Genomic DNA, 16,501 nt, shown 5'->3' with positions numbered 1-16,501 from the left:
TTTTGGGTATACTGTGGCCTACTTAAGTTGATACATAAAACTAGCCAAAAGTGGCCATCTTCAGAGCAGAAAGATTTATTTATTTATTTATTTATTTATTTATTTATTTATTTTTGTGGGACCCTCGCCGGTGGCCGGGGATAGAACTGGCGCTGCAGAGGCTGCAGGCAGCCTCGCAACCCAGCGCTTAACCGCTGCACCACCAGGGGAGGCCCAGAGAGAGTTATTATTGACCTCTGTGTGGTACAGGATGCCAGTGAAGTCAGGACATCCTGGGTTTTGTTGTTTTGTTTTAGGCTGAAATTGTTAAAAAAAAACAAACTACATTTTGATATAGGAAAAAGGGTGACTGGGTAGGGTTCAAGACAAGCTTGCCTTGTGACAATGAATCTGCCTTCTTCACTCAAATGCTTCCATAAAGCTGACTTTGCAAAATGGACAGTGGTGGTGGAATACGGGTTATTTGGTGGTCAGTACACTATGGTGGCAATCTGATGGGGGTACCCAAATATTACCTCAATCAAAAATTAATGAATTATAATAAAACCGACTTTGTTGGAACACCTGTAGGACTTAGCATAAAGCTGTGCCTTATGCATAAGAATATTTGAGTTAATGTTCGATTAAGGAAAAGTGACAGCAAAATTCAAGCTGTTTATAGCCAGACCGAACATTTCTGTCCCCTTAATGGGAAACCAACATAAACATTCATTTAAGACTTTGAGTCTTTTAGTGCCATTGGTTGTATGATGCAATAAGAAAACTACATCTCTGGGCCTCCCCGGTGTGCAGCGGTTGAGCGCTGGGTTGCGAAGCTGCCCGAAGCCTCTGCGGCGCCAGTTCGATCCCCGGCTGCTCCCCGGCCACTGGAGGTGGGTCCCATATGGTGCGCAGACCTCTCCTGCCGCCCGCTGCTCCCCTCAGCAGTGTACTTCGGTCCTTCTGCCTGCTCTGCTCCCCGCTCTGGCTCTGGTGAATTCTCTCACCCTCCCATGCTTCTGACTGTACCCAGTGCATGTATAAACAAAACAAACAAACAAACAAACAAATAAATAAAACATGCCTCTAGAAAAATTAAAAAAAAAAAAAAAGAAAACTGTATCTCTAATTTTCCATTAAAGAGATATACCTCAAGTGAATTAATCCCAAACATACTTTTTTCAGAGTATTCTAACAATAAGCAAAAGGATTTTTGCTCTATAAATGGTCCTTGAAATATTTCATATGCATGAATTTAAATATAAATGTATTTAGTGTTAAGAATTAACAAGTACTTCCAGATTTCTGGAATGAAACATGTGAAAAGAGGCCCTGCCAATATTGGAATCACTTTTTTTTTAAGATTTATTTATTTATGCATACAAGAACTGGGGTACAGGCAGGGGTGCGGGGGGATGGTGGGGTGTGTGTGTGTGGGAGGATTCACCAGAGACAGAGTGGGGAACAGAACAGGCAGACTGACTGAAATACACTGCTGAGGGGAGCAGCAGGCGAGACAGGAGAGGTCTGCTGCACCATGTGGGTCACCTCCCTGGCCCAGGGTTCCAACTAGTGCTGCAGTGGCTGTGGATAGCTTCATAGTGCTGTGCTTAACCCCTTGCACCATCAGGGAGGCCTTCATAAAAGCAGAAGATGGGGTCTCCCTGGTGTAGCAAGGGGTTAAGCATCAGCACTATGAAGCAATCCTTAGTTACTGCAGCTCCAGCTCAGTAGCTATTGCAGCTTGCAGCTTGGTAGCTACCAGCTCATAGCTACTGCAGCACGTTGGATCCTGATCCCCGGCCAGGGAGGGGACCCACAAGATGCAGCAGACCTCTCCTGTCTTGCTACTGCTCCCCTCAGCAGTGCATTTCAGTCAATCTCCTGTTCTGTTCCCCACTATGTCTCTGGTGAATCCTCTCACACCACCCCTGCATTTCTGGCCTGTACCCCAGTTTTTGTATGCATAAATAAATAGACCTTTAAAAAAAGGCAGGAGAGCCTTAAAACAGGAAAGTCAAGGGAGTTTTTCCTATCATACTGAAAGAGATGTGAGACATAAAAAAATATTTCTACAGTTGGTTCCTGGACAGTTTATTAACTGAATTTTTTGAATCTTTCTCTTTTTGAAGCTACATTACTAATTATCAGGTGAGTTTTAGATGTAATTATAGAATGCCTGGATGTTTTGGTTCAGATGAATTGTCAAGAATTTTAGCAATATTTTAGACAAACAGCCCCTTCTAAAAGGATAATCTGTAGTATTGAAAGATAGTGTTACATGAACACCTAACGCCAATTTTATCTCATAAACAAGGGCCATTATCAATTTACACATTCTAAAGGCTTTTTGGAATTCTTTTTTGAATTCTCACCTGGATTAAAGTTTTGATGCATCATGTTTTGACTTTTTTATTGACAATTTCTATCCTTCCTTAAAAGGTACAAAAGTTTTAAAACAAAACAAAGAAACTCTAGAACTGTACATTTCAATAACAAAATATGTCCTAGAGCCAGCTTCTAGAATCTTATATTTAGCAAATATATCAAATTTATCAGTATTTCTAATCCAAAGTGAAGAAAAAATGTTTTACCAAATAGAAATTTATCTGTTAAAATTTCAGAAAGATCTGCATTATCTAAAGCCACTCTATAATTTTATTCATATATTTTGTGGAGTTCACATATTTTTTTCTTACAGCAAACATTAACACTGTAGGCCACAAGAAGCTGCAGTACTATTGTTTAATTAGCAGCAAATGAATATTTTATATCTGGGTAACTGGACAATAAATAGCCTGCTTCTTTGGATGTGGATGTTTAAAATGTAGTATCGCTGCAGCTTCATAATGTGATTGCTACTTTACAGAGCTTATACACACACAAAAAATACGATCTTTGTCTATATTTTATACAAATACAACAGTAGTTTGTGAATACATTTTAAGTACATGATATACATGATAAGCCACTTGATTTCCCGGTATCACAGAAGAGCGATTTTAAAGGCAATAAAAATATACAAAAATTCAGCCTGGAATGCAGATTTTTTCTTTTCTATTTTGACTCCAAACTTTACCATTAGAACATTTTTAGAGTACTAGTCCAAATACTTTTCATCAGCTAAAAATACAATTTCAGCAGTCCAGCTTATGCTCAGGCAGGATGCAATCCATTTCCTAATGGATTCCCAGTTTTTGTTATATTCAAAGGGCTGTTAGTAATGTACAGCATGTTCTTCACTCCACACTATATCATAAAGCCCGTTTTCATTTTGAGCTACAGTCACATTGTGGACAAAAGCTGGGTTTGTTCTGGTAACATTTGCACATCCAAGATTTCCTTTTGCAAGTGCACATGAATACATTGTGGTGGGTGGTGTAAAAGTCTGTTAATGACAAATTAAGTCACAGTATAAAAATATATTGTACACCTACTGTAGTCCTTTTTTCTATGGATAAAAAAATACAACTGAACGAGATAGAGAAGTTTGTAGCACCATGAAGAGTTGTATCCCAAGTTACATTAGCAGCATGATCCAACATGATAGTGAAGGAGTGTTTCTGAGAAGATAAACATTCATTATGGTTCATCTGTACCACTGAAGCTTATACAATGAAGTGTTTTATATATTAGCAACAGTCCTGTCATTTCTAGAGCTAGATAACTTATCAAAAGACACTACCTTCCATCCGCAGAGGGGTGATAATATTGCAGAAGGGCTTCAGGGTGATCTAAGTGTGTCTTTACCAATGTTGGTGGCATCACCTTGTTTATATAATGACAAAGGAGTTCTGTATAGATTAGCACAAAACTACGTAACACAACTTCTATAAAGCTATGAAATCACAACACACTATCTGTGTTGTAGACATGGCTACTGACACAGTGTTAGAAAAAATAAGACAAAGTCAACGTAGGCACTCGTTTGTCAGAGGTTAACAGTCTGCTGTTGCTAATGAAGAATACTCAACATTAAAAAGATCTCCTCCAGCGTCATATGGATCTCAGTAGGCTAGAAGCAACTTGGGTGAACTGGTATATTTTAACTTACATACTGGGAAGACAGTGTGTTTTGAGACACGTAAACCTTGTAAAAAAATAAACCATTGTAAAACTGTATGAAAAGACACACTGATTCTGTGCAATATAGCAAATTGATAAGAAAACACTGTAAAAATGTACCTGTTTAAAATACCATCTACCACTTTGAACACAAAGCATTATATATCAAAGGCCTACATATATATCATCTAATGGCACTTGAAACAAATTATAATAAGTCTTAAAATAAAAGGCATAACCTATAAGAAGTTCTGTAAAAGTTTAGATTCGTTTTGAAAGTGCTATATCTTGTAATATGTGTAGAATAGAGGTTGACCAAGCTCTATTTTTTAAAAAAATATTGACCTATATAGGTGTATTGCTTACTAGATGAATAATCCTGAAAATATGTACTCTTTAACATTCATTATTAGCTTAATAAAGCAATCAGCTCTGGCTCATGTTTCATTCAGTATATGGTTTTTAAAAACCGCCACTGTCCAAATTAACACAATATATCACCATATTCCAAAAATGACTAAAAATAATAAAGCATAAGCAACAAATAGGCAAAAATACATAGCTTAAAACACTAAATGAAATTAAAAAGTTGCACTAAGAGTGGTGCATGATCAGCCAGGACAATAGAAATTTTGAAAAACTGAACTTGGTAATAGGATTTTTAAATGCAAATTTTAACAGTGACCGATAACTACAAAGATATTTGCATGCATGAATGGCTAATATTGCTTACAGTGCCGAGATCCTTCCACACTCATGCTTCTGTGTCTGGTGACCTAATTTGTACATACATGTGGAACTTCAAACTGAATGACGTTCAATATCTTGTCTGAGGTCCAAATTCTAAACTGAAATATTTTTACTTAATGACGATCTTCTGTCTTTTTTTTTTTTTTTTGTTAAATCAAGCAAAGGCACTACCAGAAACTTCAAGGATAATGATTCTGGTCAGCAGAGAATGAAAACAGCATTGGCAATAATTTTTTTTTATCACATCCAGTTGACATAAAACTAATGTCATACTTTATCTAGGGAAAAAAAAAAGAGCCAATTCTGTGTTGCATCTTGTTAGACCATTGTGCAATTGAAATAAATTAGTCTGCCTTTCTTTAATAAAAATTCTCTCAATAAGGGTTTAGTGACCACTATAGTCAATTTAAAAACAAATTAGCTGAATTCCCTCTTATTTGGAAGTGTTATTTCAAGTCTGTGGGGCAGCAACAGGCAAAGAGGTGTATATATGAATATTAAGACACTACAATTTTAACACTGGTGCCCTGAAAGATGTGCCTCCATCTATTTGAGTTCTATGCAGGGCGAGAATTAGGCTAAAAATATATTTATCTATATGGTGCCACTCCCCATTACCAAAATGCCTATTTAGTAAATCCTAGTACTCCCTTGTATTTTTTTTTTTTTATTAGCAAATGAAATACAGCCTACTAAGGCCAATGTCTCAGCTCATTAACTTGACTTCTCCTTCAGCAATTTTTTGATAAAATAGTGCTTCCACACTTCCTATTTGTGATTTCTACTTAAAAATAGGTTTTCTATTTGTGCTCTGTCACCAAATTTCTTTCTTTTTTTTTAAAAAATGGTGATTAAAGCAATATTGAACACTAATCATTCAATTAATGATTTAGGTAAGCAATCTGTTTCATAGAAACTAAAGGAAGCAGTAATAAAGCAGAGCTAAAAGCCTACTTTCAGAGCAAATATTCTCCTAATCAAAAGTTTAGGAGCAGTTTGAAAATTTTTAAATGTATTTCCTTATTAACATATATAATTTTAATGCCTTTGGAACACACTTTTTTAATAAAATGTAATTTTAATAATAAAATTTAAATACATAAGTATAAAAACTACTGCTCCTAGGATTAAAAAAAATAGGAGCATGATAAAATATCAGGAGCCAAAGCTCCCTAAGAGAGCAACTCTGATTCTATGAAGTGTGATATATGTGTGTGTGTATATATATATTTTTATAATATATATAGTGAAACCCCCATTTACATTATTACAATTTACATCTTTCCACAAGTTATACTATTCCCAAATATCTTAAATAATGTATTATATTCAGTAACCTGCACTCATTTTTAGTAATTCTTGGTAAACACAATCTGCAGTGATAATTGGCCCTAGGAAAGCAAAAGCCTCCATCTAGGGCTGATGAGTGCTCAGAAATCTTTTTTTCTTTTTTAAGAGACATATACTTTTCTATAAACCTTCCACCCTCATACCCACCCCAAAGGACAGGGTCCCTAAATAAGGTGTTAACAAGTGCTTAACATATAATGTTTCTTAGGTTGATGTGCCATCTGATATTAAAAATATATATAATAATTTGACCTTTGAGAAGATTATGGTGGTTGTCTAACATGAGGAAAGCCTGTAGTAACTATTGTATTCAGTGAACACAATATTGTTATTGTCATGTTAACTAGATAGTGCTTGTTTTACTTTTCCCCCCCCTCTACAAATCCAAGTTATTTGCAACATTCACTCCCCTCTCCCAGAGACGTGTAAAAGTGGGGTTTTACTGTATATATTTTAACTTGCTTAAAACTCTGTGGTCAGTCCTCAAGTAGTTTCCTAATACATTTACTTTAACTTAGCCACCTGAAAACAGCGAGGAAAGATGAATTAACACTGAATGAGAAAGACACCTTTGGGGTATGAGTATTATTTTGTTTTCGGCTTTTGGCTCTTAAGGGAAATAAACCCTATTAAATTCAGCAAGAAGCGATATAAGGGATATGTTTGTACTTAACTCCTAAAGAGTCCAGTTTCCAACCCTGGCAACAGGGGATATGATCTCTAGACAAGATTCCAAGTTGAACTTTGTGCTTCATGTCTGTCACTCCATTCAGGAGTCTATCATATCCTATAAGCCAGGACAGTCCACTCTGGGGTCAACACAGCTCACGTGTGTTCCACCCTGGCACTAGATTCTGGACTAAGGTTGGACTGATAGTCAAAATAAAATTGCTGGCTGTACTTGACCTACCCTTTGGTCACGGAAGGTGGAAAACACTACAAGAGAACTATGTGCTCACTCTGAACACTCCAATCCCATCCACTGTTAGTATTATTGAATGGAAAGGGAGTAAGCGAAAGAAATTTGAAGCGTGGCAAAACATTCTGTGTACAAATTTAAAGACAGCTATTAAGTAACATGGAATGCTGTGTCACCTTGCTAAAAGTCTCTTTTTGCTATAAATACTGGTGCTTTGTGTTCAGGTTGTTTTCCTGACATACGCATCATAAAGACAGCAAGCATTTAAGTCAGACAATAGCAAGCCTTCAAAATATACTGACCTGAAATTATGGTATACCTAAGAAACATCTAATCTCTCTCCAAGTGGATTCTTCATTCATTTGAAATGTTTGATTATGAATCCATTCAGAGGCTAGTAAAAATTTCAAAACTCTTGAGTTATTCATACACATTTTAGAAAATGTACAATCTATCACGTGAGCCAAATGTCAAAAGGTGCAGCCATTGTTACTGGCCAAAATTGAAGACTTTAAGATCTAAATGTAATATGAACACGGGATTTGTAAGGCTTTACTGATGATAATGGCTTTTCTAGATGAAAAATGATCTTAAAATATGACAATTGGCAGTGAATCAGGACAAAATACCCAGGTAAACATAACTGAACACAAATGGTTCCAAAGCTCATTTAAAAAGCTAGTTTCTATCTTATACTGGCTTAATGAAAATTGGTAATATACAAAAGCAGAAATTTTTATACTGTCTTAAGGTAGGCACTAAAATAAAATCGGTGATCTAAAGCAGGGCTACACATACTTTTTGCAATAAATCAATGTCTTGGGGTCCTACTGAAAAGCTTGATGGAAACGTGGCAGGGTGGTGCTTGTGCTTAGACTACTAGTGAAAGCTGCTGACAGTGAGTGCAGAGAACCCAGACCTATAGTGTTGGCAGGATCTTGAAGATCCTGTGTTTGCTGGGGAAGCTGAGACACAGAAGAATGTGCTTCTTCTTGGGAATAGCTCATTCCCAGGCTCCCCACTGATATGGGATTATAGGGAGGACCATTTAAGGGTATGAAATTAAACAACTGAGAAAAATCCAAAGCTGGTGTGTTTAGGGGGTCACTGATAGAAATGGAGCTTTTTGACAGGGAGAGGTCCCCCGCGCCATCATCTAGGGACCCAATCTGTGGGTCTAACCCTAGTTTAGATGATGATGATGCTTGAGAATCTTGGGAAGAAGAGGGCACACCACCTTGAAGCTCCATCAGATAACTCTCAATTTCCCCCTTTAATGGCTGTTCTTTTTCAGGAATAGAGATTGCATATGAGGTAGAACTGAATGGGTATTTGAAAGCAAGGTGGTGAGAAGGATGGACGGCATCCATATCTATTGGGCACGTCATTCCCAAAGGTAAAGTTGTGATCATTTGGTGGGCAGATCCCGAGCTCTGCATGGACTGAAATGGAGTGTTATAGAGGTTTAACTGCAAAGTGTTTGTGAATGGCTTTGATAACAGTTCACTGGAAGGTAAGGACATCACCGGAAGGAGCTCATCTTTTATAGGCACAGAAACATTGCAGGTAAATGGGTCCAGAAAATCCACTGGTTCTGTTTTGACCTTCAGAAGTTCCTGATTGTGACTCTTCTTCATGTGTCGAGTCAGGTGATCCTTCCGCCCAAATCTCTGTGCACAATACTGACAGAGGAAGTCCTTTCTTCCAGTGTGCACCACCATGTGTCTCCGGACGTCCTTCCGGGTGTAGAACCGGCGATCACAGTGCTCGCACTGGTGCTTTTTCTCTTTCACCCCACCTGATGACTTGCCTGCATGAGATTTAAGGTGCTCCAGAAGCACACCTGTGCTTTCGAAAGTCTGCAAACAGACCTTGCAGGTGAGGTCACCACTTGTTGCAGCATGCAAGGCCAGGTGACGCTTGAATCCAAGCTTCGTGTTGTAGTTCTTGCCACACTCTTCACACTTGAACGTCTCTTTGTTAGGGTCATGTGTATGTAGGTGATTTTTCAGATGATCTTTTCGGTGAAACATTTTCTCACAATAATTACACTTGTGGGTTTTCTCAGGAGAGTGAGTAGCCATGTGCCTTTAAACACAGACATATTCTGTAAGTATCATGACAAAAATGGTATGTATTCACTTTTCAAATGGAAGCTAAACTATTCTGCTAAAACAGAATTTCCTGAATAATGGACACTTTTTAACTTAATATCTATGCTACAAGGATAGTTAACGTGCCTAAACACTGCAGAACTTGAGTCATTAAGTTGCCACTTTAGTTTTTGCTGGTTTTTAGCTATTACAACAAAAGCAAATGAGCAAGACTGAATATACTCACGCAAACGTCCATACTCTTTTCTTGTTGTAATTTCTTTGTACAAATGGAAATTCTACTGTCATTAAGCATTTTATTCAAAAAAATTAAAGACACCAACACATAGAAGTATGTGACTTAGAATACCAAAGCTAGCCATTGTCTAATCTACTTAACATTTCCTCTCTGTAAATTAGCTAAAAAATGTGTATACAATTATATACGTTTACAATGGCTTCAAATGGCCAACATTATAGAAAATATAATCTGAAAGACAAATAGAGTTGAATACCTTTGTAATTTGTACTTAGAAACAAAGGCCTTGGTGCAGTCTTGTTGTATGCACTTGTAGGGCCTCTCTCCTGTGTGAGAGTAGGAGTGAACCTTTAATTTCTCAACACTGTTAAAGGCCTTGTCACACAGTTGGCAAGGAAAGTTTTTTCTTGGTTTGGTTTCACCACGCTTACGTTTCCCTGAAGGGACTTTCTGGGTATCTCTTACTTCTGACAAATCACCAGGAATGACAGTGGCCATCGCAGCCTAAACCAGGCCTTCTTGTTGGACACTTGGGAACTGCCCAACTCCACTAAATGATTTAGCTTTAGGTGGCTTCTCAAGTTTCATGTGGTCGTAAAAGAAAGCAAAAAGGGACTGGAAAAAAAAATAAGAAACAACTAGTTTGTAACTAAACTTAATTAAAAAAAATTTATTTGCTTATGTGATGCTTTCGAATTAAAAAAGAAATCATAAAATGGATTCAGCTGGTCTAATGTAATATCTGTAGGTTTCCGTATACTTGTCAAAATACATATTAACGCATTGCTCAGAATGAACAGTCCACATGTACCCTGACATTCCACTTGTCAAGCATTTGCACTTAGGGAAAGCAGTAGTGATTTTTGGGTACTTTGACGAAGCATTGAAAGACAACATTAAAAGTGGCATTACTGAGCTTCAATTTTCATAAGGAACTACGGAACATAAATGTAATGGAACATAAATATAAAACATAAATATGTGAATGTCTAAAAATCTTTTTAATTTGCACAAATTGGCTGTAGTCACATCCTGTATTAAAAGAAAATATAAACAACTGATAACTCTTTTAGGCACCTTGTGAACCATTCAGTCCATGGAAGAAGCACTTAATGTAGACACCAGAGGCCTGAAAGAGTTGGGCCCACCACCCAAAGTGAAAATTACTCTTTATACCAGTGTCATTACATACAGAAGGGTTTCTGAGTCAAGAGTGGAAAATACTTATCTTCATAACAAATATGTGTTCTTGAAATGGAAAAACTTTTTGTTGTATTTTAGGTGAGGATCATGACCTTTTTAGAGGGAAGATTCAGCTGGAGTAATTTTCCTCACCATTTTCCTCATCATAGAAAATGGTCCTGTTCATGGGGCACACTGAGGTCAGTGGTAAGTTAGGGTCATCAGGCATCCCCAAAGCACAGGGGATCAGTCTTTGACACACCTGTAAGCCCTGTGTGACACACATGTGGGATTACTGGTTTAGAGCACAGCACCTGTGCAAGGATACATCATTAGGAGGTATTTCAGGTTGGTAAAAAGGTTATGTCAGAGTTTCAACTCTTTATCAGTGCTGCGAGAAAAATGAAATGGTACATAACTTACAGCAAAGAAAATGTCTACTTGAAAAAATTTAAAGCTGACTGAAACCTTTGAAAATTCATAGACAAGAGATAGTAAATATCATCGACTATATTTCTCAGAGTAAGAAAATCAATTCCCTAAAGATTCAATTTAAATAAGAGTTAAATGACTCTCCAAGGTTCATGAATGTTAGTTTATTTAGCAATGTACTTTTAAAAGACAGAGAAATAATACTTGCAACTTCTTTTAAAAAGACGTAATTTTAAATACTGAACATGATTAAATGACTGTTATCAACTACTAATCAACTGGATTTTTCACCCTATGATAAATTCAGAAACAAATGAAAACCAATTTCTTTATGTAGTTGTGTTTTGGTACGGACACTTGCCTTGACAAATTTTATGTATGGTACTGACTTTTTTTGCAAATTTCAGTTATACTCTTGCAGAAACTCTAAATTCCTATAATTTAAAAAATTAAGTGTACATGATAATAGTTTCTAATGTATTCGATGTAGAGGCTGTCATTAAATAGCAAAAGAGAAAAATTATCCACTCATTTAAAGTGTAAACCACATAGGTGACTTAGGATTTAGTTCACGTAAGTAGATACAGGAAAAAGCTTTCTTTCATGCTGTTCAAATTGTCTACGTTTCCCCTGCAGTTTAAAAGTGACATTAACACAATTAAAACAACTGACATTAGTAATGCTAATATAGTACGTTTCCTTAAGTTTTAGATTTTCTGAATCTCAGGGAATTGTTCTTTCCCTGCTATATTCTCATTTAAGATACAGCCCCTCTCTCAGAAACATCAAAACAGCTATTCTGCAATAACCAGTAATGACACTGTGAACTGGTATAAAGCAATAAAGGAAAAAAAAAAGTACTTTTAATTACATGATTTCCTAACATGATTCTTTTATCCACCTATTGACATCTGTGGGAAACAAGTTGGTAAATTTTTCAGTTGTAAAATCAGCATAATATTTAAATTCCTGTAGGTAACTAATATTCAAAAATTTTTAAATACTGGTCACATTTGTCACGGGCAGAGAATTCCAATTGGGGAAAGTGTTGACTTCCATGTTTTGAAAAAAATGTACTAAAAATGCAACATGAAACAATATTTAAACATTGGTTATATAAAAATTGGTGATAATATGGAGTAACAGGTAATCTTTTATGTACTGTTATTTTTGATGTACATACTGAGCAATGAAGAATTGCAGATTTCAAATATTACACTTTTCTAAGACCAGCTGAAATTTTTTAATGGCTAATAAATAATACCTTTTTGTCTTAATAATTACAAAACTCAAATTAGTTATAGGTACATTTAAACTATAGGATAAATACAAGGTTGTAAGTTCAACATTGAATAAAATTTCACATTCATAATATACCTATCAATCAAATATAGTACTTTAAAGGTACATGCATAGAATTGCAGTGATTTCTGTTCAATGAATACCTGATGACAGATGGAAAAAGCCTCAGACCTTGATCTTAGCCAGTTCCATTCACTCTTCGTGGAAGAGAGCGGAATCCAGTCCTTCCCATTTTGGCCAATCTATGAAACAAAAAAATAAGGATGGACTACACTCTAACTAGAACCAGCAAGTAAATGATGGAAAATAAAGGATAAAGAATTGCAATTTCATGGCACATGCTTACATTCCATATTCTGCTTATGAGTCATGCATTAATTTTCACCAATTGCAAATTATTAGTTCTAAGCACATTTACATGACCAAATAAATGCAGAAACAAAAGGTAAAATAGTATTACCTATATAAATGGCATTTTGTGATGCTGAATGATTCCCCACTTCTTTCCCAAATTCATTAAAATTTTAAAATCTAACGTGTCTACTAAGAGAAATGGATATTAGGGTTACTATGGGTAAACCAAACTGATCAAAATTTCATTAATAATATTACAGAAGAGAAACACTAAATTCTCTCTTGGAGACAGTGCATCTGGAACCTCACCAAAGAACAGAAAACACCCGATAGAAGCACTCACATGTCCACACTGTACAAACTTGTGCAACTTGGGCTTCTCTGAGTACATTTTTGTTATCTGCAGTACCTGACAATTCATTTCTCAGAATGCTGCAAGGATTGCTGAAATGTAGCAACAACTCTGTGCTCTTTAGATTTCAAAAGCATGCAAGGAAAGTAAATATGGACTACTACAGAGAAGGGGGTCAGGAAGAAAGCATCATTTGGTTTCAAGAGATCATTGTTGAAAATGTGGTATTTCTCAAAAGTGTCCATTTGTAGCATGATCCTCAGTAGACTAAGAACACAAAGAAAAAACCCTAATAATTCTTGGTTGAACAAATAAATGTGAAAAGAGTAATAGTCAAAAGGCAGAAAAAGATAGGATTATCTGTAATAGAATATACATGGCATAGGAAAGTTAGTAAACTTGAATTATAAAGATTAACCAGAAATCATGAATATAAGAACTTGAGAGGGGAAATACAAATCAAATAGTCAACATATAACAAAAGGATTCACCACTGACAAGCTAAATGAAAATAATTTTATTGTTCTAAACACAAATCTAATTAATTTCCCCAATAGAAAATGGTCCTGTACTTTAAGAATTTGGTGATGTGAAAATAAAATATTTAATAGAGAACATTCAAGCATCATTACAAAAATAGTACAAGTATTATCTGAAAGCAGCATTTTCTCACGTTTAAAAGATAAGAAAAATAAAAATTGAGACCAACAAAAGATATTTAAAAAGTTAAAGCAAAAGCTCCATTCTTTTGTAAGCACAGGGCATGCATAAATGGAAGAACTGAACTCTGCACATCAAAATTGCAAAATAATAAAGTTAACTTTGTAAATACTTACTTGCTCAGGGCACATAACTGAGTTTTGGAAGGGTAATTAGGAATATGAAAGCCTGTTTTGTGTATCACGTTATTTTAATAATATACATACAGTATAGGCATAGTGTTTTCATCTCTATAACCTCCCTGGAATTCAAAGGACCTGACAGGTAGTTGCATTTATTATCATTGGCATTTTAATGTAAGAGGCTCAAAGCAGCTCAAGATCTTGATAGCAAGAAGGGGCTTATGTCCTAACACTTCTATTTTACCCTTATCCGATTATATTCTAGAAGGATAGCTTAGCAAACCAACTTGTGAGTGGATAGAGTCTGTCATTTATACTTTAAATACAAGAATGGGGTTAGTGTCTATTTTCTCTTTCAGAGTAGTCAGATCTGACTCCCGAAAGGAAACAAACTTAAAATTTTAAAAGCTTCTTTTAATAAAGACAGTTTACAAAGTAAATTTTAAATAATTTAAACAGCAGTTAAGTAATAGCTATTATATCTGTCTGAGTGGACAGTGATTTGGGTAGGAAAAAATCTAAAACCATCATTGACTAGCAAGCAAATATATATTTTCTTCCTTTCCTCATGAATATAATTTTATTACATCCAGAATACATTCATTAAAATTTTATTTATGCTTACTGTTCAATGGCATTTACGAAAATACGTTAAAGTTTTAAATATAGATCAAAATTATGTATCTTGATTTGAAATACAATAGTTTACAAATCATCCATTATATATTACAGTCTGAAATAAAATAATAAAGCCAGCATTTTCATTCATTTATCACAAAACACAATCCCAAAGTCATAGTTAATTTCCCTAAATTCAGCCTAACTATTATGAGTCTTATTTTGGGTCAAATAATTCCAAAGGACTGCTAGTTATTTCCTAAAACAAGGGAAACCAAGAGCGTGACAGAGTTCACTGTTATTTTGTTTGATATAATAAACACAAGAAAATATAAAGTTTATAAGTATTCCTAATTTTACATAATGTTAAAATATGTGTGATCTCTTTTGAAGTATTAAGAAAAAATTTTTTTAAAGCATTGTGACTACTATTCTGCAAAGTCTGCAACAAAATGTATACCCATTTTCCCGTTGTTACATATGAAGGCTGGTTACTATGCCTTTTAAATGATTACAGTTCTTTTTTCCCTTGGTCCAAAGAGTTGTGAAGCAAGGTGGAAAATGTACACATGTATATTTCAAATCACTAGAAGATAAAAGTATTTCAGAAAACCCTTCCTGCTTTTGCTAGTAACAAAACATTTTTTTTTCTAGGGCAAATTTGCATATATAAAAACAATAATTAAAGAGAAGACTGAGTATGCCTGCACACACACAGATTTATCTTCCTATGTTTTACATTCTAAAACAGTGACTCACCGAGAAAAATAACAAGCAAAAATGAATCATACATCAGAGGGTCTACTAAAATGAATTCCCATGAGGATGAAGGCAGAAAGAACAGGCCTGTATTGAAACTGTTTCTATTATTTTAAATTCCACAGTTCTGATAGTCATTTCTGTAACAGCTGTGAATTTTTGTAACACTTACCTGCATCAATAATGCTTTTATACTTAAAAGTTAAACAAAGACATTGCTAATTAAGGGCAATAGCATCTATAATCAAAGCTTTATTCTTCCATATGCTAATCATAAAACACCATTTGTAAATAAAGGCATAAAATGTCAATATTAGCTTAAAACATGTTTTTTTCATATAGAGTAAATAAGGTAGCTTGCAAAAGAAAACTTACCAGCAGTTAATACTTTTGTTTACATGTATAAAACACAACAGAGTTTTGAATATTGTGAAAGATTCTATCAACAGGATAACACAACTGAAGACACAGTTAATTTTGAAGGGCAACTGTATGCTTAGAACATTTTTGATCTTGTATGATAAGGTGGAAATTTTTATAGCATTCAATTCCCACAGATCTGTAAAACCACATATTAGAGATAAAATGAGGAAAATCCTTACAACTATAAAAATCTAAGAAATTTAAAAGTAAACTGTCAGTAACACTGGGGCAGGAGTTGTGTCAGTTAGTCACTGCTGTTTCCATCAAAGAAAGAAAAAATATTGCTGAAATTTCAGAATGAAAAAAATTAAAGCAAGGTAAGTGCCTTCCAGCAACAAAATGAACGAGAGGCTTGCTCAAGCACCACATAAACAAGCGTAGAATAAATATACCCATACTCAAGTCAAAAGGAATACAGCATGAGTATAATTTGGTAACAACAAACTAAGAGAACAGAAAGTATTTTTGAAACTTAGTAGCTATTTATAGTCTTAGACTAAAACAACAGCAACTGTAATACTTAAAGTTTCTAAAACACTTTTGTTTCAGAAAATAAGTCTTATCTGATTGATCTTATTGCTAAGGAATCAATTAGTATAAAGTGAATAATATCAATTTGGTCCCTATTCCTAACAAAAATTGCTAAAGTGGAAACACTCCTGATGCCAGTGCCCATTCCTGGCCTGGAGCTGAAAGGATTATTAGGTAATCACATGAGGCTGCCTATATTCAATGAGAAGAGAAAGGAACAGGAGTGCCCACTGAGAAGCAGGAGACAGGGAAAGGAGCTGAGACTGGGTCAGATCCGCTTAAGCTGTAGTA

At 35.3% G+C, this 16,501-nt stretch overlaps 1 protein-coding gene across 3 annotated transcripts in view; it reads right to left on the bottom strand.

Annotated features, from left to right (window-relative positions):
- Positions 1 to 2,346: 2,346 nt before the first annotated feature.
- The window catches only part of PLAG1 (PLAG1 zinc finger), a 44,002-nt gene continuing 29,847 nt past the window's right edge, over positions 2,347 to 16,501 (bottom strand). For 2 of the 3 annotated variants that reach the window (XM_037506444.2, XM_037506453.2), the window contains 3 exons: positions 12,475 to 12,573; positions 9,672 to 10,030; positions 2,347 to 9,151 (listed from right to left, as the gene is read on the bottom strand). In XM_037506444.2, the coding sequence (XP_037362341.1) occupies positions 7,891 to 9,151; positions 9,672 to 9,913 (1,503 nt within the window). In that variant the 5' untranslated portion in view covers positions 9,914 to 10,030; positions 12,475 to 12,573 and the 3' untranslated portion in view covers positions 2,347 to 7,890. The remainder of the gene's footprint in view (positions 9,152 to 9,671; positions 10,031 to 12,474; positions 12,574 to 16,501) is intronic. The other variant, XM_037506469.2, reaches the window with a different exon arrangement.

The sequence above is a fragment of the Talpa occidentalis genome, unplaced genomic scaffold (assembly GCF_014898055.3).
Source record: "Talpa occidentalis isolate TD23 unplaced genomic scaffold, MPIMG_talOcc4v2.1, whole genome shotgun sequence".
NCBI classification, from domain to species: Eukaryota; Metazoa; Chordata; class Mammalia; order Eulipotyphla; family Talpidae; genus Talpa; species Talpa occidentalis.
The sequence above is the reverse complement of the archived record's forward strand: the minus strand, read 5'-3'. Positions and strand labels throughout refer to the sequence as shown.